The sequence below is a fragment of the Elephantulus edwardii genome, unplaced genomic scaffold, assembly GCF_000299155.1.
Source record: "Elephantulus edwardii isolate Elephantulus edwardi_28Jun2011 unplaced genomic scaffold, EleEdw1.0 scaffold00282, whole genome shotgun sequence".
Lineage (NCBI taxonomy): Eukaryota > Metazoa > Chordata > Mammalia > Macroscelidea > Macroscelididae > Elephantulus > Elephantulus edwardii.
This window is the reverse complement of record NW_006400032.1, coordinates 1,044,853-1,065,816: the sequence shown is the minus strand read 5'-3', so window position 1 is coordinate 1,065,816 and position 20,964 is coordinate 1,044,853. Positions and strand designations below refer to the sequence as shown.

Below are 20,964 nucleotides of genomic sequence, written 5' to 3'. Positions count from 1 at the left end.
CCCCTCTCCCCCCCACACCTCCCGCGGCACCGCCCCGCCGCCCTCCCACCGGCCGTCCCCTCCCCTCCAGGCGAGGGGCGGGCGGGGGCGTGGCAGGCCGGGGTTTGTGTGGCTGGGACCCGGCTCGCCGCACTCGGAGTCCGCCGGAGGAGCGGGGCCCCGGCCGCTGTCCAGCCGCGCTCTGCCTCTCGCGCCCTGCGCTGCCGCCTCTCCGGGAGACGCAGTTTCTGGCTCGCCATGGATACTCCCCGGGTCCTGCTATCGGCTGTCTTCCTCATCAGTTTCCTGTGGGATTTGCCGGGTTTCCATCAAGCTTCCATCTCCTCCTCGTCGTCGTCCGGGGAGTTGGATTCGGCCAAGGACGTGGGAAGCCGCAAGGAAGGGAAAGTGCCTCGGGCGCCGCGAGAGAGTGTTGCGGACCGGGCTCCCCCGGAGCGCCAGGAACCCCGGCCGCGGCGGCAGGACGAGCCCCGGCGGCGGGTGCAGCAGCCGCAGGCACAGGCGCCGCCTGGCAGGGGCCCGCGGGTCGTACCCCACGAGTACATGCTGTCCATCTACAGGACTTACTCCATCGCGGAGAAGCTAGGCATCAACGCCAGCTTTTTCCAGTCTTCCAAGTCGGCGAATACCATCACTAGCTTTGTAGACAGGGGACTAGGTAAGTGGCAGAGAAGACGCCAGACTCCCTCCGCCCCGGAGCGCTGCAGAGAGGGCGCTGCTCCGGCTCCAGCTCGGGACTGCGCGGGTGGATTTCGCTCCTGCTCTGCGCTCGCGTTCTTTACTAGTTTTTCCAAACTAGCGCAAGTTTCCCCAGTCCAAGTTCAGGTTTTTCTTCCCGTCTGCAATCTTCCTTGACTTCCTTCTTCCACTTGTCTTTTGCTGAAAGAGGCGTGCTGACCGCTGCTCCGTTGGGTGGTGTAGGGAGAACAGAGGAGGGGAGGTGACAGGCAGATAGCGAGGATGGAGAGGGATAGAGCACAGGGGGAACGGACAGACTCTATGCCTTGGGGGAACCGGGGGGGGGGGGGGGGGGTCTCAACTGTTAAAGACGTGCGAGATCAAAGCCTGAATGACCAGGGTGATCATGGTCCCAGGCGCGTGAGCACTGGGAAGCATGGGCCTCCGGTGTGATCCGGGGAAAGCCAGCGTCCATCCACGGGTCCCACCGTCGGAGGCGCGTCCGAGAACCACCCGGCAGAATCCTGGCCCAGCAGCTTCGCTGTCTCTTTTCTCTACGCCACTGGCTGATGCTGGCGGTGGCACTCCGCGCTCCTGGACCTCGATCCTGCGCGTCCCGCCCCCGGCCGCTCAGAGGGCGCAGCTCGGGTAGTCTTTGCAACAGTAGCATCTGGCGGGCTAAACCCAGTTAGTGGCGCTTACGTTTGGAGGTTTGCTGGTCCTCAGGCCACGGGTGTGCGCACCCACTTCCTCAGCCAAGCACTTGCCCTCTCCCTTCACTTCTCCCAGGGTGCTGGCGCATGTGTGGGTGTCTGCAGAAACCCCTGTACTCACCCAGGGTCTGTGGGCGTTGGTCTCAGTCCAGACACAGTGTGGCGAATGCTTTCTCGAGAAAACTTAGCGGTCCCGCTGGGCTCTGAAATTGGGGAGGGATCTATAGGCGCCGGAAACGCAGCTCCCGTAGAAAGGCAATAATGTGGAAGGAAACATGGCAAAGGACTGGAGGAAAAGGTCGGAAAGGAAGAGGAGAGAGAGGAAGGGTATGAGAAGAAAGGAAGAAGGGAGATCCAGGCAGCTCTCCACTGCTTGGTTCATAGCTCTATGGCGTTGGTGGGTGTTCAGCTTCCCGCTCCCAGATCAGGGGAAGGGGTCGTCCAGGGGCCCGAGAGCGCTGGGCTCGGCCTGAAGGGGCTGTCCACCTCGCTACTGTGGGCGCTCGCACCTTCTAGAAGCTTTGGGTGCGAGTGAACTGTCCCCTAGCTCCAGGCCTCCTTCCTGAAAGCCGCCTTTCTTATGGGCGCGGGTCTTGCCTACGCTTGATTAGCGGGTGTAGCCTGAAGTCAGTGAGGCTCAGGAGTTGCTGAAAGGTCAGGAGGACAGACTGACGCCTGGTACTGTATGCTATTTAAGGTAGCTAAAGCCCCCTTTACAAAGTCGCCTTGCATCTTCAGAGCGATGCAAGTGTGTCCCTGCCGTCTGCACAGCTCGCCACCAACCCGACCTCGGCTTCCAACCTCACCCCTCGCCAAGTTCTCTGTTCATTCACCTTCTCAAAAGCTTTCTTCCCAAGGAAACGCTAAAGAGGCTCAGGGAGCTGTTTAAGAGGCCCTTACCCCGGGGAAGAAATCCCCGGGATCCTGCCTGGCCGGCTGTTGGACGCACACACTGCTTTCCTAAAGGGAAAAGGCGAGCATCCCTTCCCCTCCACCAAGCAGGCACCCCTAAGCGTTCACTGCGCCCTTTGGGTTTGGCACAGGATCAAAGACTCTGCTGGCCCTTCAGAGGTGTGTACGGAAGCCTGCTTCCGCACAGGCGAGAGGAGAGGGGTCTTTGGGGCTCCAGTCGTGCTTCACAGTGGCTTGCCCTGTAGCCACCCCCCAGCATCGCTCTGCGCCCTGAGGTCGGGAAGGGCCTGGTTGCGCGCCCAGACTGGGAGTAGGGGAGGCTCAATCCTCGAGCCGAGGTCTCCAGGCCAGCGGGACAGAGTTTAGACGTCCAACATCCACCCCAGAATGCCTCCGTGAGTTGGAACTGCCTGCGGTGGCGCACCGGGAGGAGACGCAGCGTGGCCACCCGCGCCGCAGCTTCAAAGGCGGTGTCTCCTCTCTGCCCCCAGGTTCCCAGAAAAAGCGAACGAGGCAGTTAGTTTGCTGGGAAGGCGGAGCAGCTCGTCGCACACCACGCGGGGGCGAAGGAGTACGGAGCCTGGGCTGGGGGGGCCTGGGGAAGGGCGCCGGGGAGGGAGCCTGCTGCCCGCTGCAGCCCCAGCTTGATGAAGGGAAAGCCTCACTTTCCCTCTCACTGATTTTGATTTGATGTGTCACCAGCGGTGACCTCAGGCTGGACCTTCCGGGGCTTGCTTAGCATTGGGCCTCTGATTGGAGTGTTTCAACTCAGCGATCTAATTGAGGGTTCATGTCATAACACATCAAACGGTGTCTAGTCTCCCGTGATGGAAGGAACCCGCCAGCCGCGCATCACCGGCTGCAGGCAGGACTTCCGCCCCCCTCACGTGGGGGCTTTTAACCGCGCCAAACCCTCAAGTTCCCTCCCCCCGCGCCGCCCTTGCAGAATAGTGGGTCTGGGATGAAAGAGCAGGGCCCAGTCTGGAGCGGGGCCAGCACACAGAATCCGGCACCTGGCCTAAGGGGCGTTTAAATTGCCCTTGAATAGTGCAGGCTTGGCTCCCAGGAGCTGGGGTTCCTTAGGACCGAGCAAAGAAAAGAATCCTAAATTGGCTCACTAGGCATGAGCAATGCAGATTCAGTCTTTGCAAAGAGCCTTTCTGACGCTGAAACTCCGAAAGTTACATTGAAGGCGGAGGATCAGATGCTGAGCTGGGATAAACACGTCCACAATGAATGAAGAGCGCTGTAGCTCTGTAAAGGCAGCATCCTCCATCACCCCACACTTTGACGGGGACAGACCTTTCTGCAAGTTTAGTTGCTTGGTGTTAATGTGGTTTGATGGCCAAGCATCTAAGGGCAATCATAAACGCCCAGGTGCACCGAGCGGTTACTGTGCACCAAGTACTGTGCTTGCTTTGTTTAAGCCTCCTAACAATTTCTGGGCAAAACGCTAGAATCACCCCTTTTAACAGGTGAACTAAAGAGGACACAGAGGAGCAAGTTGCTGGAGGTTTCAGAGCTAGTGAGAAGAGTCTGATTCTAGGCCCTGCCTGCCTCACTATGTAGAGCACTCTAATGGGCCGAGCGGAGGCTGAGGGGGATTTGGAGGGTTGACAAGAAGCAGAAGCCAGAATTTGTGATAGATTTCCTCGTGATAGATATGCTTCTACAGGCGGTCAAAATCCAGTTAATTGGAAGGGAAGAGTTTGACTGGGACTTTGGAGCTCTGGGCGTGAATTTGTGCTCTGTCTTGGTTTTCAGTTGTTTTAGCAAAGCCACCATCAACTGAACTTGTCGTTGAACTTTTAAAATGACTCCATATTTTAAAAAGAGCTTTAACTATCTTGTCTGTAATTTGAGGATGAAGATGGACCAGAGTGAGCGTAGGAAAAGTACAATTAACACATGAAACAACTCGGTAAATGGTCACTATTACAGGGGGCCCCTGGACCACCAGGCTTGGGGCTTGAGAAAGGCGAGCAGTTAGCAGTAGGAATTCAATATGGCCAGCTATCGCGCGGTGGAGAGACAGACGGAGAGACAAAACGCAGACATTCAGTTTACATAATCCAAAACGCCACCCCAAGGAGACGTAAGAAGGACCCCCAAGGATAAGAGAACTAAAGTGAGCCTAAGAATAGGTTGTGAGCTAAGCTCCCAGGTGATTTTGAAAGAAGAATATGAATTTAAAATGTTTTGTTGTTACAATGACGCATTTAGGAAGGAAGCAGGAGGAGACAAACAAAAACAAAGCAAAACGAGATCAGAGCATCCTTGAGGGTCTCTGGTTTAGCTGGCAAGACAGTCTGCCCTTGATGTTGGTTGGCTTCTAGATTTACCTCCTGGGTCGCGATTATAGGGGGTGGGACAGTTCTGGGAGCAGCCCTGCTGCAGGCGGGCCTTGGGGAAGCTGCCCAGCGCCCTCACGATTGAAGTTTGGGGCCCCGACCGCCTGTTTACGCAGAACTGAGGGATTCTGGGTGAATCTGGGCTGGAGCGTGGTGTAATCACGCAGCTACGCTTTTTGCCCGGACCCTGTTGTCGTTGGCAAACGGAAAATGAAATATAAGCAGGGAAGTATTTTAATGGGGATGAAGGGAATTCACAACTGTTAATTATTTGGTGACCTTGTATTCGATTTGTTTGAGTCCCTTATAAAAACACTAATGCAGACCAGACGGCCAAGTGAGGAAGCCGGGCAGAAGGTTCCAATCTAGGCTTTATTTCCCCGGAAAGAGGGAACAGCCTTGAGAAAGGTTTGTTGAGCATCCGAGTGTCTGCCTTTGCGCCCAAGGAGCGTCAGCCAGCGCCCTGCTCAGAGAGCCAAGTTCAAGCCTCTGCAAGGTCCTGGAGAAAGTTCAGCGTTAGGGGACCAAAGCTTAAGCTAGAAGAAATTGCTCTGCTCTTCTGGCTGATATGATTGAGACATTCTTAAGCCCAAAAATCACCCTCTTAGCCATTGACTTGTAGCTAAACATCACTTATCACCTCCATCCCTAAGGCACTAGGGCCCCTCCTTGTCAAGGAAGGTGAGAACACCTAGCATGGGCTGAGCGCGAGAGCGCAGGTCGCGCCCGGATTCTTGGCGCGTTTCCTAGGCTGGGAGGTCGATCTGAGAAGGAGGAGGTACGTGTTTCCCTACTCTGGGGACTCTCGGGCTTCTGGAAGTTTCTGTGGTCGATTTGTGTCGGAAAAGGAATGAAAAAAACAAAACAAAACAAAACAAAATAAAACACCAAACACGCCTGGACTCCTAGGTGTTTCTTGTACATCATCCAAGTCACAGTTCACGACAGCCCTTGTCAATTTCCACACCTTCAACTAAATCAGTGCATTGAAGCTCCCCCTTTTGACCAAAAAAGGATGCATGTCTCAGGGACCCCCAAGGAATGAGGACTTGGCGTTGATGGAGAAGCTAACGTAGCCCTTTTGCTCCATTTGGAGTTTCTGGGTGGAGGATTCTGGCCTGGACGGCTTTGAAATTGGTGTCACTTTCCTGGGGCGAATACGGGAGGTGGAAGTAGGGGGACACATGGTACCTCAGAAATAGGTCAGAAAACTTTTGTTTCTTTCCAGGACTGCATCTAGCGACCCAGGACGTTTAAGTTATTGTGAGGTCAAGTGCACTACCATTCATAGGCATCCTATGAACCTTGGCCTATCCTGCGCCATCCACACCATCTCTGTCATGCGCGAGCCCCTTTAATAGTCACTTAGATAGACAATAAACCCGTCCCAACGAGGCTGTCTGGACCATGGGGTCAGTTGGAGCAGAGGCCCAGAGACAGGGCGAGCAGTCGTACAGATCCGCTGCCCCAGTTCTTTGCTTGGTATCTCCCACCCCCCTTAAAACCCTGGCTGTTTATTTTTAAACTCGAAGCGGGTAAGTGGTGTCTTCTGTTTACAGGAATTAAATAGGTCCGCGTTGGCCTAATGGGTTCCAGGGTTGCCGTTCCGGCCTTCCGGGACAGTCCATTAGCGCTGCTGGGGACCGAGGGGGCAGAGCAAGCCTGGGGGAGGGGGCTGCCGGCGCCTGGAGGGGGCGGGCGGGGGCGGGGCCAGCCCTGTCCCCGAGCGCGCGCTGCGCGCTGAGTGGCTGGGAGCCTGGGGGCGGGGCGCGGCTCGGGGACCCGATCGCGGCTCCCGGGAGAGGAGGTGGGCGGGCTGCGGGTCCCGCTGGTGCTGGAGTGGTGAGGAAAAGAGCAGAGACAGAGGGAAGGAGCTGCGGCAGCGTAGATTATTGGAGGAATACGCTGGTGAGATTACGTACTCCTCTGTCTCTTCTCACCGTTAAATAAATGGAGGGTGCCTGTACCTGCCTTGCAAACGTGGCTTTCAGCGAAGTTGAGGCAGCCTCGCTGACCCCAAACTGCAACCCGCAGCTGCCACCCCCGACTTTATTTGTTGCCTCCTGGGTTTCGGAAATCGGACTCTGGTGAATGCAGAGGGGCGCAAGGACCGCAGTCACGTCTCCTTCAAAGGCTGCACTTGGCCCTGCACTTTCACGAAGAGGCCATTGCCTCTGCAAAGAGGCTTTCCAGGAACTGAAGGTGTTACCCCGCCCAGGGCAATACGCCAATTTGACACCCCACCCCCCATACACACACTTCCCTGCCATCGCTGAACGGATAGAACCTGGAGTGGTGGAGGCAAATGATAGGGATTCCCATAAAACAGGCACCTGCTTTTCTACTTTTGACCTCAAAGCATCAACTGCGCTGTAGAATTCCAGGCCTGAGGGTGTCTCCAAGGCCCGTGTCACTCCTCTTGGTTGCCACGGGCCCCTGGTAGTGTCTGTGCAGGAATAGAACAGGCTCCACTCTCTGCTGGGCGTAAAGAAGTGGGCCGCACTTGAAGGAACCTCGGGCGTGCCTGTGCTCTGCGCGCCTCCCGGGAGTGCAGGATGATGCTTGCGCGCAGTGGGGAGGCAAAAAAAGGCATTGGGGGACTGTGCTGAGCTTTAGTGTCGCATCTGCTGCAGTGCCAAAGTAAGATTTGAGTCTCTGTGGATCAGTCGCGAGCGCAGGATGAGATCCGCAGTGGAAAGCGAGAAGTCCCATAAAGTATCCTCGATGCTGGCTTTGCTCTCTGGCTCTCCGGCCCTTAGGAAGAATGCCCGGTCTCGAAGTTTTCTCTGAACTTCTGGTGAGCTACTCTGTACACAAATCGATTTATCCTGAAGAGACAAATGGAGTCTCTCTAGAGCTTCTCCAGGTTCAGGTTTGGGCACAAGTGTGCCCTGAGAGGACAAAAGGCTGGCGCTGGCCTCAAGCCAGAGATCTGCCTCTGAGTGCTCTGACTTCTCTGCTCAGCAACCCTTGCTGGGGCTCTGGGGGAGAGCAGGGTTCTGGATTCAAGCCAGTGGCGTTGCTTCTTGTGAGTCAGAACTTGCCATGCCAAGACTGGGATTTCTCTGCGGTTTGATGCAGGTAGGTCAGCGATCTGCATAGTTCGCGCATGGCCTGGGGAACTCCACTAACTGCCTTGAGTCCAAACCAAACTCTAAGCTGCTGCATTTTGGAGGCCTTAAATCACAAGGGAGGAGTTTGGTCATCTCTGTCCAGAGGAACTGCTGGGTGAATTCGAACCACAGGAGTGGTGCCTGCTTTGGGTTTAGCAGCGCGACATGCCACCAGAGCCTGGGAAAAAAGATTAAAAAGGCCTCTCCAGGACTCTGCAGAGGGCTCTGACTGGGCTCTTCCTGTCTTTGGAAAAAGGCAAGAAGCTGTGAAATCTGGGGAAGTAGTAGGGGGAAAAAGCAATGTTTATGCCAAAGGAGATCTGGAGGGAGTAGGGGAATGAGTGTGGCCCACATGCTGACAGACGGACAGATCTTGTTGGATGGCTGCAATCTGAGAGGTAATCTCTGCTTCAAACCCTCCTCTCCCAACTACCTACATGACCTGCAAAGATTATAAGAAACATCATCCAGGTGACAACCTCGCGCCCAGCATGCGAACCAGTTCTGTGGACAGATGTGGCAAAAAAAAAAAAAAAGGTCAAGTGAGGGTCAAGGAGAACTAATCACCAGATTGCCCTCCTCTTTGTCTGCCTGTGGAGAATCCAGAAACCTTATATGAGACCTCCAGGTCCTCTCTCATAAAGACTGGAACAGCAAGGAGTGTCCCGGTTATTGATGGAGGAGAAGGCGGAGGAGGGGATGGCCTGCTCATCAGTCTTTGGGGAGGGGGAAAGGGGTAGCAGTAGCAGATATGACTCCACAGCCTGAAGCTAGAGAGACCTTGACTGGGCCTGAAGAGCAGAAACCGGAGGGGACAGCTTACCTTTCTGCTCCCCATCACTTTTCCTCCACACACGTCTGGAAATCTTGTGGAGAGAAAAATGAACCATATCTCCCTAGAAGGTCTGTGGTGAGGGCCTGCGCCTCTTCTCTGCACCTGGAGATCAGTCACTCATTGCCCTCCAATCAGAAACTACTCACAGCTGAGCCTCCAGTGGGTTTCTGGAGGCTGTCAAACTCAATGGAGATTGTCCAGCTTCGTCTTGGCAGTGCAACTTCTTACCCACTGTTGTTGTTAGGTGCCACGGAGGCGAGTGTGAGTCATAGTGACCCTATGAGTGCTAGACCTGAATCGTATTCTGTGCCATCCTCATCATCTCTGACACATGTAACTCCACTGTTGCAATCTCTGTGCCTGCCAATCAATCTCATTGAAGGTCTTCCCCTCTTTTCTTGACCCTCCACCTTTCCAAGCATGATGTCCCTTTCCAAGGAATGGTCTCTCTTGTCCATTGCTGTTGTGTGTCATCGAGTTGGAACAGACTCAGTTGACTCTCCCAGTGGATTTCCAGAGGCTATAAATTACAGAGGAGGAAATTGCCCATCTTTCTTCCACAGAGCAGCTGGTGGATTCAAACCATGTACCTTTAGGATTGCAGTTCAGCTTCTTACCACTAGGCAACCAGAGGTCCCATCTCATACCCATTAGGCCACCAGAACTCCCTGGAGATAGGTAGCGACAGTAATAATGAGGCCACTCTTTGAGTGCTGCTGCTTTCATGCTGTACTCAGAGTAGCTGACCTTTGCAGTGATGCTGAAAGGTAGAGCCATTTTTACAGCTGAGGTGCTGAGGCTGGGGAGATTATATTACTTGCTCAAGGTCACCCAGACACTAAGTCACAGATGAGGATTCAAATACCTTCCTTGACCTTAAACCCTTACTGCCTGTGGTAACTAACATTTGCTGGATGCTTTCAGAGGAGCTTCCCATGTCTTAGCTCTTAGTTCTTCAGTGACTCTTGAGCTGGTGTTTTTATCCCTCTTTTGCAAATGAAGGGGGAAAATTAGTTTTCTTGTAGATTGCCTTTCAAAAGCCCCAGTTTTGGCATTCCTTCCTTTAGCCCTGCTGATGCCACATACATGACTCTTGGAGACCAAGGATTAATGCCCTTCAGCCATGGACGATGTTGCTTGTGTGACCCTTTGATGGTCAAAGAAGATGCAGTCTTCTGAGAATTCCAGGGTGCAGAGATCAAGGGATGTGAGAGCAGAATGGTGGCAATGGTGCTACAACCACATTGCCTACACTTTCACTTCCCATGGCAGGCAAATCCTGAACTCTCTGCCTTACCGTTCCAGTCCATACAATGAGGATGATAATCAGCGTCATCACTAAGGTTGATGTTGACCCCGTGCCATATCAAACCATACCGAATCTTATGATCAATTAAACCATAGAATAATATCTGACAAGTATAGTTATATATTATTTAAACAAAATAGTTCTTAGATTATTGGACTGCTAACAAAATTGTTTTGTAAAATTCTATACTGAACTATAACATGATAGCATCATTAATCACTGAGCAGAAGACTTTTAAAAATCTCCTCACTTTCCTTTAATTACTACTGCATTCTCAAAAGTTAGTGATTTAAGTTAACAAAGACAAACACCAGAAGATTTCGCAAAATCAGCAACGTATAAAAACACCTGGAAAGATGACAGCAAACGTGCACACGTGTAGCCCGTATAGATGGTACCACGGGATCTGCAGCATCATTGTCACTGAGCAAGGACAGCTCTGATTGGAGCATACTGGAAGGTTCCAAAGTAAATTAGCATAGACATTTGTTGATTTGTGTAAGTTGGACTTAGGAAAAAATACTTTTTATGTTCTAACTACAGGGTGATGGTTGTTGTTAGGTGCCACTGAATCATCTATGACTCATAGGGACCCTGTGAGCAATAGGTCTGAACCTTGCTTTATCCTGCACCAAGTTCATGAGCTCTGTCATGCTCGAGCCCTTTGTTACAGTCACTGTGTCAAATCCATCTTGTTGAGGGTCTACTCTTTCTCCGAATCTCTACTTTTCCCAGTGTGATGTCTTTTTTTCAAGGACCAGCCCCTCCTGACTACATGCTTGAAGTATGTGAGACAGAGTTTCACCATCCTTGCCTCTAAGGAGCAGCCTGGGTGCACGTTCTCCAAGAAAGGCTCGTTTGTTCTTTTGGCAGTCTGTGGGATATCCATCCAGTACTCTTTTCCAACACCACAATTCAGAGACATCGACTTTTCTTCTGTCATCCTTATTCATTGTCCAGCTTTCTGCTGAAGCACTGCATAAAAATGTAATAGCTCATCATTTTAGTGTCATCTCCTCTGACATGGCGTGTATCACATGGCATGTTCCTCAAACCACCCCCTAACTCTGTAATAATATCAATTATGTAACTTTCTTATAGAAGTTTGAGTTAGTACATGTTAAGAATTTATATTATACAGTGTATATATACAGTACAACCCAGTATATATAGTACAAGAACAAGTACACCAGTGTTGCACCAGAGAGAAGGATGGGCAGTCTCCTCCTGTGTGATTTCCTGCCTCTGAAAAACTGCTACGGGGTCTACCATCAGCAGTGTTTGTCATTTGATAATTATGCTGGGTGGTCAAGAAAGAGTTTTGGGGTCTAGTCTCCTTGGAGAGCGTACACATTATGTGGATTGGAATTACGCCTTGAACACAGTAAGGATTCTCCATCCAACCAAGAAACCCGTGTTGTAAGGGGCTGGTGGCTCATTTTTATCTATGTGCACACCTGACTATTTCTCACCAGATTGACCTTGACACCCCAGGGTAGTGGTGCTGAAGTTATATAAGGGATGCAACTTGAAACATAGCCATGGATAGAGAGAGAAGAGAAAGGAAGGGAAGGGAAGGGAGATGGGAAGGGAAAGGAGAAGGGAAGGGAAGGGAAAGGAAGAGAGAAGGAGGGAGAAGGGAAGGAAGGAAAGAAGGAAGGAAGGAAGGAAGGAAGGAAGGAAGGAAGGAAGGAAGGAAGGAAGGAAAAAACATCTGGAGGAACTGAATGAACCTTGTGCTAACTGCTATGATAAGGCATGTGAGTGTCCTGTTTGCCCCCTCCACTGTGACATCAGGACCCACTCAAGGGAATGGCTAGAGGTCCAACACCTGAGTTCAGAATTGACTGTTTCAGGATTTGACACTTCCTAGATGTTTGGTTAGGTGCTGTGGAGTCAAGTATGACTCGGGGCTTCGACCCTTTGAGCCACGGATCTCAACCTTGCTCTGTCCTGCACCAGCTTCATCCTTTCTAATATACTTGGGCCCATTGTAACAGTGTCAATCCACCTAGTTAAGGGGCTTCCTCTCTCTTTTGCTGACCCTTTTCAAACCTTCTCCAAAGAATAGTCTTTCCTAGCAACATGCCCAGAGTATGAGAGAGAAGCTTTGTTTCACCACCCATACCTTCAAGGAATACCCTGGTTGCACTTTCTCCAGGACGTATTTGTTTGTTTATTTTTTCCAGTCCATGGGCTATTCAGTACTATTTGCCAGCATCACAAGTCAAAGACATTGATTCCTCTACCTCCCTTATCTCTTGTCTGTCTTTCAGATGCATAGCAGGTAATAAGTTTAACAGTGGGATAGACCACTGAGAAGTTTGCAGTGAGGGCATCAAAACGCAGAGCACATGCCATGCACACAGGCTGGCTGCAGCAGTTGCCACTTGCCCTCCAGGGGACTTGCCTCAGGACAATGTGACAGAGTGGATGTGCCCAGGGCCGTCTTCTAAGGGACCAGAGCTTGAAAATTCCAAGGGAGGGAGTGCTTGTCTGTCACATTAGGTCACTGTAAGTGGAAATGCAGCCCAGGACAATTAACAACAACAACAACTGTAACAATCTTTATGGATGGCAAACCCACCGGCAGAGTGTTGTGGTGGTGGGAGAAGCAGTTCAGGGGCAGTCTGGTGTGCCCTTGGCAAAGCTTGGTGGTTCTGCTGACCCCAGCACCCCATCGCCTCCTCCGCCTTCCCTGGTGCTTCTGCTTGGGGGATGTGGGCTGGGAGGCGGCGTCTGGGGTCCCAGGCGAACCCAGAGGAGGAGAACAGAGATTGTGGCGTGCAGTGGCGCGCAAGTCTGGAGGGTTGAGGGAAGATCTTCCAGAAGGATGCTAGCAGCCCATGTGGCTTGGCAATGTTTTGGGGAAATGCAGTGCCGAAGCAAAAGAAGTAGGCAGCTTTTGGAGACCCTCTAACAGGGTGGCCTCAGGAGAACTCCCACCGGTAAGATGAGGTGCCTAGGTGGGCGGCTGTGGGTGCCTCTCGCCACCTTCCTGGCTGCGGGCTCTTGGCGCACTGCGGTGCGGAAGAAAGGAGCTGCTGGTTTCTCTGCTTTAGTAACATTGATGCTTGCTTCTCTAGCCTGCTCCAGCCACGCAGAGTGCCCACGGACAGCTGACCTTAGCTTTCCAAGTCAGTTTCCTGAGCTTTAAAAGGGGCTGCTATCATCCACTTAGCAAATGCTTAGTTCATCATCTCGTTACTTGGTTTTCTTTTTAAAAATAAATGCCACAAGAAAGGCTGGTGGCACTATGTAGTGGTTACGCCCTTGGCTGCTACCGGAAAGATTGCTGGATCTAACTTAAGGGGCCTCACTGCTCGACAAAGGACAGCCTAGAAAACTCTATCCTGTAGTTGGGATGGTCACTGGATGATCAGAAGTGCGTGAGATGAGAAGTGCGTGATGAAGTGTCCTTCCCCAGCCCTTCCTTCCAAAGAGGCTGGCCAAGTATCAAGGCAGAATTTTTCCCTAAATATCAGAGCGGTATGCCCTCCTGCCTTTATTCTTTCCCCAGCTACCAGGGAAAATGGAAAAGCACATGTCTAGGAGTTGAAATTTTTGGGAATTGTGTATCTAACACACACAGTGAGGTGTGCATTCAGTTAAAGCAAACTAGGCTGATGCAGATGCAAAGCAAACACTCTCATGGTGCATTACTGATCAATTCCACCATCAGGACAGAAGAAACACAGGAGAGTGAGAAAGAGTCACAAAGGGATTAGAAAGCAAAAGTGTATGTTTCTTTTGGTTAAAGATGTGGAAGAGAGGGTCAGTCATTCCATGACCACAACCCTAATTTACAAAGAACTTGATGAGGGAGGAGGTTGGTGGAGGGTGTTTGAAGGGCTAGTCTCCTGCCCTCAGGTGGTCCCAGGCAGGGGGCACAGGCCAAGTGATAGTGATGCTTGGTCCACAGGCAGAGGGAGTTGCCCTCCTCAGGTCAGATGCCTGCCCTGGGCTATTTCTGCCATTTCAAGATTCTATTACAAGCCCAGGCAGGTGGGGAATGTGGGCTGCAGGGAAGCAGGACAGAGCAACCACTTCCTGGGACCCTTGGCTTAGAGGTTCTGGAGCTGCAGTGAGAGGACTCGAGGCTGAAAGAGTAAAGAAATGTGGAAGTGGCTATGGTGACTGGGAAGGCACTGGGAGAAAGAGCCATCTGTTTCTGACTTAGACGCTGGCCTGGGGCCTGTGCTTTGGAGGGTCCTATTTTATCCTGAGGGAGCTCTGGTGGCCTAGTATGTAAGAAGTTGTGCTGCCAGCCCTAAGGTGGGTGGTTCGAACCCACCAGCTGCTGAGGGTGGAGTGGGAAGAAAGATGGACAACCTCCTCCCACGCTCTTTATTCTTTAAAGCCTCTGAAAACCACTGGAAGGTCAGCTGTGAGTTGGTTCCGATCACACATCATTGAGTGAGTGAGTGATTTTATCCTTACTCCAGTGGTGGCTCTCCACTGGGGAAGGAATCCAGCCAGGAAGCCAAGGAGACATATCCACGTGGAACCTGCACCTCAGCTACTTTTGTCCAGACCGGTGGTCCCCCAAAATGCAACTCTCATACCCTACCTCACCCCCCAGCAGAATCAACATCACCAGAGAACACATTAAAAATATGGGCTCCAGATAGGCATTTTGACAAGTTCCTTTGTGATTGATGATGATGTAGCTGTAACTTTAAAGGGTGTCATCCTTCCTAACAGACAGAGGATCCCCAAGAGCCAGAATCTTCTGACAGCTGCTGGCAGACTTTGGGCATTGAGAGCACGCTTTCAGACTATGCTTCAGGTAGCTGGGACCAGAGAGTTTCCATCCAAATAATTCTCAGTCCACTTCCAGGGTGTGTGCGCCCTCTCCTCCCACAGATCTGTCCTCCTAAGAATGGACCACAATAGCCCATGTGCACCTGTAGACCTAGGGAGCAGTGGACCTTTGTGGTGGGAGTGAGAGGTCCACCTGTGTGCAGATGTGACAAGTGAAGGATGGCAGGAGGGAAGACGACATGCAGGATGCAGGCTGAAGCTCCCATTGACTCCTCTGTCCTGGGCTTTGGAAATATCATTAGGCTGCCCTACTAATCAAAAAGTCAGCAGTTTGAATTCCTCTGATGCTCCTTGAGAGCAAGATGTAGCAGTCTGCTCCTGTTAAGATTTGCAGCCATGGGCACTTGATGACAGGTTGACATGAAGTCGGAATCGACTCAATGGTAGTATTTTTCTTGGTAGTCTTGTCTGAAAGACCACCTGTGACTGATTCTGAGACTGCACTGTTGTAGATCTCTCCCTGACCATCTTTGAAGATTGGAGAAACTTACTCAGCTGTGCAGGGGAGTCATTTCTTAGCTCACACTTTTACAAAAAGTAAAGTGAAAGCCAGTTGACCTCTCTGTGGTCCATGGGAAAGAAATAACGACATCGTCACCCTTTGCACCTGCTTCAACGCTCTCCAGCCAGTGACAGGCTATTTAAAAAAAAAAAGACATCCCCCCCCCAAAAAAAAAGGGATCCAATGGGTTTCCTTAGGGCACACTAGATTTTATTTCTAAAATCCAAAGAACCAAAACCATTGCTGTTAAACTAATTCAAGCTTATGGTGATTTTCTTACAGAACCATAGGATCTTCTTGGCTGGAATTGTTACTGAAGATTGCCAAACTTTTCTTTCATTGTGTCACTGGGTGGTCTTGAAGTCCCAATCTGATGGTTAGCAGACAGATCAAACTTTCTATGACTTGCAGGGCATTTAAACTCTGCAAATATAGTTTGAACTGTGTATCCTCCCCCCTCCCTCCATATACCATAGCTCTCGGCTGTTTTACTCTAAAGCTTCACAGCAGCAGAGAGGCCATGAAGGTGGGGGAAGGGGGAGGGGAACTATAAAGACTGGGGTTTAAGAGTTCCAGCTTTGAAATGAAATAGTTTAGGTAGGGATTTAAACCATACTCACTAGCTTCCAGCTTTGGGTCCCTACAAGTCTTGGTTTTCTAATATGTAAGATGGGACCAATATGAACACCTGCATCACAGAACTTAACATATGGGCAATGAGTTGAAAACCACTTTCTTGCTGTTGGTGGTGTGTGTCATTGACCTGGAACCCACTCACAGCAGACTCTCCCTCCAGTGGGTTTTCTGAGGCAGTAAATCGTGTGGAAAGAGATTGCCCATCTTTCACCTGTGAAGCAGCTGGTGGATTCAAACTGCGTGCCTTTGGGATTACATCGTAGCTTCTTATCGTTAAGCCCAAAACATGTTAACTGCTGTAAATACTCAGCTAATGCCGCCAGTGCCTTGGGTCTATCCTTCTCAGCACATTGTTAGTCTGAATGGGGGAAAAAGTGCCAAGGACTGGGAAGTGCAGCCTGAGGCCATAGTCTTGAGATCCTGGAAGTGGCTGGGAGTTGTCAGATGAAGAGGTAGAAAGTGCTGAATTCCCACAGATTTTAATGTGACCCAAGCTGGCTGGAAGGGCTTGGCTTCCATAAATCAAGCAGCCTTTCCCTTTTCACCTCTAACCCTTCCCACAGCTTCATTCAGGTCAGGGCCTGTATGTTAGGCTGTGGCAGCCAGCCTGGAGGGCGGCCCAGAGGGGACTGAGAGTGGCTGAGGCTTCAAATCCAGTGCCCCCAGGCGGCATCTGGACAGATATCCAAGTTGAACCTGGGACTCAGTGACACTTTTATTATTGAAATCAACCCAAACTTTACTGGCTTCTGAGGGAAAGCTGGGGGCTTTGGGGATTTCTGTATTTGCTGGGTTGTAAATATTTTATGGGAAAAGCAACTCAGGAAACTCTGCCTAGCTTTCCACCTTGCACAGTGGAGTTGGCTTCCAGCACAAATATCTCTCTCTATACTATCTACATAAAATAACAAATATATCTCTGCCTCCATCTAGAAAAAGGCATGTTTTAAGAACCTGTTACAACTTCTTCCATGTGCCTGAGATGTCTTCCTTCCCCTCCCCCCATGTGTAACAACAACAATAACAACAAGACCAGATCTCCAGGATTAATCGCATAGCAAGCGAATTTCAGATTGGTTCTGGAGCAAGGGGGTGGGGCTGGGGATGCCTTTGTTGGAGTGTATGTCTCTCTGCATGTAACTGTCCTGAGCTCTTTCCTTGGCTGAGCTGCCTCCTTCCAGGTTTCTCTAATTCTTGCTATCAGATCTTCCCAGTGAAGAGGTGCCAATGTGTGTTTGCTTTGAAGAGGTGTGGTGTGTGTTTGCTTTGCCTCCTGCAGACTTCCGAAAACCCTACTGCTCTTTTGTCATGAGATGGGTTGGCACATTTGAAAAATAGAAAAAAGTCAGTTGGCAGTCCTCGTTCTAGTTATCTGCATTGTCTTCAGCCTAAAATGCTCCAGCAAAACAGCCACTGATGACCGCAAGTTTCCATGCAGGCCAGTGGGTCCAAACGAGGGCTGCACTTTTATCAGCCCAAACTAATAATAATAGAGTCCCTCTAAATGGTCTCACGCTCTCGGCTATCATTGCCTTTGAAGCTACTCAGAGTTGACTCTCCAACAGGCTTTTGTTGTTGTTGTTGTGTACCATGGAGTCGGAACAGACCCATAGCGGACCCTCTAGGGGGTTTTCAGAGGCAGTCAATGGCAAAGGAGGAGACTGTCTACCTTTCTCCCACCCAGTGACTGGTGGATTTAAACCAGTACCTCTGAGTTGGCAGCTTAACTTCTTTTCCTCTTAGCCACTAGAAATCTCCCTCCAGACTGTAAACAGAATGGGAGCAGTTGCCCATCCGCTTGCCAATGAGTTGGCAGCGCAGTTCCTTACCCACTAGGCCACCAGAGCTCCCTTCTTGAGTGGAGGCGGTAGGCTAGCACAAAAATTCAGCGCCAGAGTCCCTCAGATCCTGATTCAGCAGGTCTAGGTGAAGCCTTGGCTTTGGTATTTTTGTTTCTTCGGTAGATCTAGTGTGCAGCCATGATGGAAGATCGCTGTTCCAAGCGTTCTCCTCCATTTACCAACTGGTGCTCCAGGTCCTGCACAGCCCTAGGCGCTGTGGGGAGCAAGACTGACGCGAACAACCTTTTATACAGCTGGTGGGAGCAGGGTGGGAGGCTGGAAGAAACAAATACAAACGAGGTAATTAGAGATAAAGCCAAGTGCTGGTAAGATTCTAAACCAGAGTCCTGCGATAGTGACCGATCCAATGGGGCTACTTTAGATGGAAATGTATGTCAAGGACGGCCACGTGGAGGAGGTGACATCTGCACGGAGATAAGAGGATGAGGAGGAGTCAGCAGAGAGGAGGTCTGGGGCCCAGGATCGCAACCGCAGAGGTCGCACAGTGGTTGCACCGTCTCCCAGGGGAAACCCGGAGGCTCTCGCCGCAGCCACCGACTTCCGCCCGGGGCGGCCGGGGCTCGTGGGGAGGAGGGGACCGGCCCCCGTGCGCCCCCTCCCGGCGCCCCGGGGAGACTGAGGGTGGTCGGGTCGCGGGCCAGCAGCACTGACCTCCCCGGGCCGGCCCGCCCTGCTCCCGCCTCTCTCCCTCCCGGGGGCAGCCGCCCAGCGCTGGGCCGATTTCCCCCTTAAGTGAAACTGACTGTAATTATTTTTTATCTCGCAGACGATCTCTCACACACTCCTCTCCGGAGACAGAAGTATTTGTTTGATGTGTCCACGCTCTCAGACAAAGAAGAGCTGGTGGGCGCGGAGCTGCGGCTCTTTCGCCAGGCGCCTGCAGCGCCCTGGGGGCCGCCGGCCGGGCCGCTCCACGTGCAGCTCGCCCCCTGCCTGTCGCCCCTGCTGCTGGACGCACGGACCCTGGACCCCCAGGGGGCGCCCTCTGCCGGCTGGGAAGTCTTCGACGTGTGGCAGGGCCTGCGCCACCAGCCCGGCAAGCAGCTGTGCTTGGAGCTGCGCGCCGCGTGGGCCGAGCCCGGCGCGGAGGAGCGCGAGGCGCACGCGCCAGGGCCCCAGCAGCCGCCGGCTCCGGACTTGCGGAGTCTGGGCTTCAGCCGGAGGGTGCGGCCGCCCCAGGAGCGCGCCCTGCTCGTGGTGTTCACCCGCTCGCAGCGCAAGAATCTCTTCGCAGAGATGCGTGAGCAGCTGGGCTCCGCCGAGGTCGCGGGCCCCGAGGGCTCGTGGCCACAGCCTTCCGGCGCCCCGGACGCCGCGCCTTGGCTGCCCGCGTCCGGCCGCCGCCGCCGGCGCACGGCCTTCGCCAGCCGCCATGGCAAGCGCCACGGCAAGAAGTCGAGGCTGCGCTGCAGCAAGAAGCCGCTACACGTGAACTTCAAGGAGCTGGGTTGGGACGACTGGATTATCGCGCCCCTGGAGTACGAGGCATACCACTGCGAGGGCGTGTGTGACTTCCCGCTGCGCTCGCACCTGGAGCCCACCAACCATGCCATCATCCAGACGCTGATGAACTCCATGGACCCCGGCTCTACCCCGCCCAGCTGCTGCGTGCCCACCAAATTGACTCCCATCAGTATCCTGTACATCGACGCGGGCAATAACGTGGTCTACAAGCAGTACGAGGACATGGTGGTGGAGTCCTGCGGCTGCAGGTAGCGGCGCCTTTCCCGCTGGGGAAGCCTGACTGCGGAGACAGTTGGAGGAAGAGCTGGCCTTGGAGGAGCCGGAGGGCGGGAGAACAGCCTGGACCTGGGAGTGAGGAGCAGAGGGGAAGGAGCGCGCAGCGCAGCCCTTCCAGAACCTTCCACCCGCCAGCGCGCACGGATCCATGGATTCTCACACTTTGCCTGGCCACCCTGGAAAAACAAGCCGAGGAATATTTGTTTTGTTCCCTTCATTTTCGTGGCTGTGGATGCCCTTGTGCATTTCACAGGTTTTAGGGAGTCTTACACCCGTTTTTCAACTAGTTTCATGGATTGAAAGATTTTTTTTTTTTAATAGGGCAATAGTGTTGGAGGAAGAATCACCTTTGGCCACATCTTGGTTTGGTGGTTTTCTGTGTTAAAAAAAAAAGTTGCTATCTTTCTGACCATGTCACACACCCTATGTCTGGTGGTCTGCCAGGCAGAAAGGATTAAACCATTGGAAGCGGGATAGGAAAGCTAGTTCCTGGCTTCAAAGGAGATTCAGGAAGAGTCCAGTGTCATTTCTGACCAGTTGTGTGCTCTGTCCTGGACTTTTCCAGAATTGGTCACTGGCAACTCTCCTATGAATCCAGAGACGGAGGGGGCTGAGAGAGATGGTTTGGGTGCTTGCTTTTTCTGCTGGGGGAAAGGGGAGCTGGTATGGATGGAATGACAAGAATTAGTCCAAATGGAACCCCCTGAAGGATAATGAGAAACCACAAGACCTGCCCCTTACTGGGCCTGACACTGAGGTTAATATGCCCAGGCAGGAGATAACCCACAGAAAAGACCTTCATAATATCTCTTTCTAACTGACTCAAACAAACCAAAGCCAAGAATTTGCCAAGGATTCAGGCCTCCCCTTTTAAGAAGAAGTTGATTCCCCATTTATAAGCAACGAAGGAACGTTATAACCAAGGTCAAAGGTTCTGAGGAGGAGTAACGGGGCAGACAGGGTAGAGAGGGCAAGGTCCACAGAGGAGCTCAAGGGAAGGGCCCTGCTCGGAGCAGGGACGACTGGATGAAAGAGGACAAGTACCTGTCTCTGAAGTTTCTGTAAAGTGCCCCTCTCCACATTCCTGTAAGATTACCAGCCAGAAATAGCCCAGGGCTCCCCTAAAAGAGTCGTTTCAGGTTGTAATTACCAGTTAGGCAATGTTTTAGAAACAGTAATGGAAAACGGGAGAAAAGAGCAAAAAGTACTGCATTGAATTTGGGGTGGGAGATTGGGAGTTGGCAGGAAAGAAAGAAGAGGGGAAAAGCACCCACAAACAACCCAAATGTGTTGATTCTGAGTCATTGGGACCCTGTGCATCTGTTACAGAGCAGACCTGCTGCATAGGCTTTTAATGGATGTCATCTTTAGAGAAGTAGATGGTCAGGCTTCACTCTCACAGAACCACTGTGCGGGTTTGAACCGCCAAACTTTAGGTCAGGCAGATGTTGAGCGCAAACACTTGCACCACCCAGGAAGGAACCTTTCA

General features: G+C 52.2%; 1 protein-coding gene across 1 annotated transcript; it reads left to right on the top strand.

The window, feature by feature from the left end:
- The first annotated feature begins 237 nt into the window (after positions 1-237).
- GDF6 (growth differentiation factor 6) lies at positions 238-19,451 on the top strand. Its single transcript, XM_006900350.1, has 2 exons — positions 238-658; positions 18,502-19,451. Exons 1-2 carry the CDS (start codon positions 238-240, stop codon positions 19,449-19,451), a joined length of 1,371 nt encoding a protein of 456 aa, XP_006900412.1.
- Positions 19,452-20,964: the final 1,513 nt, after the last annotated feature.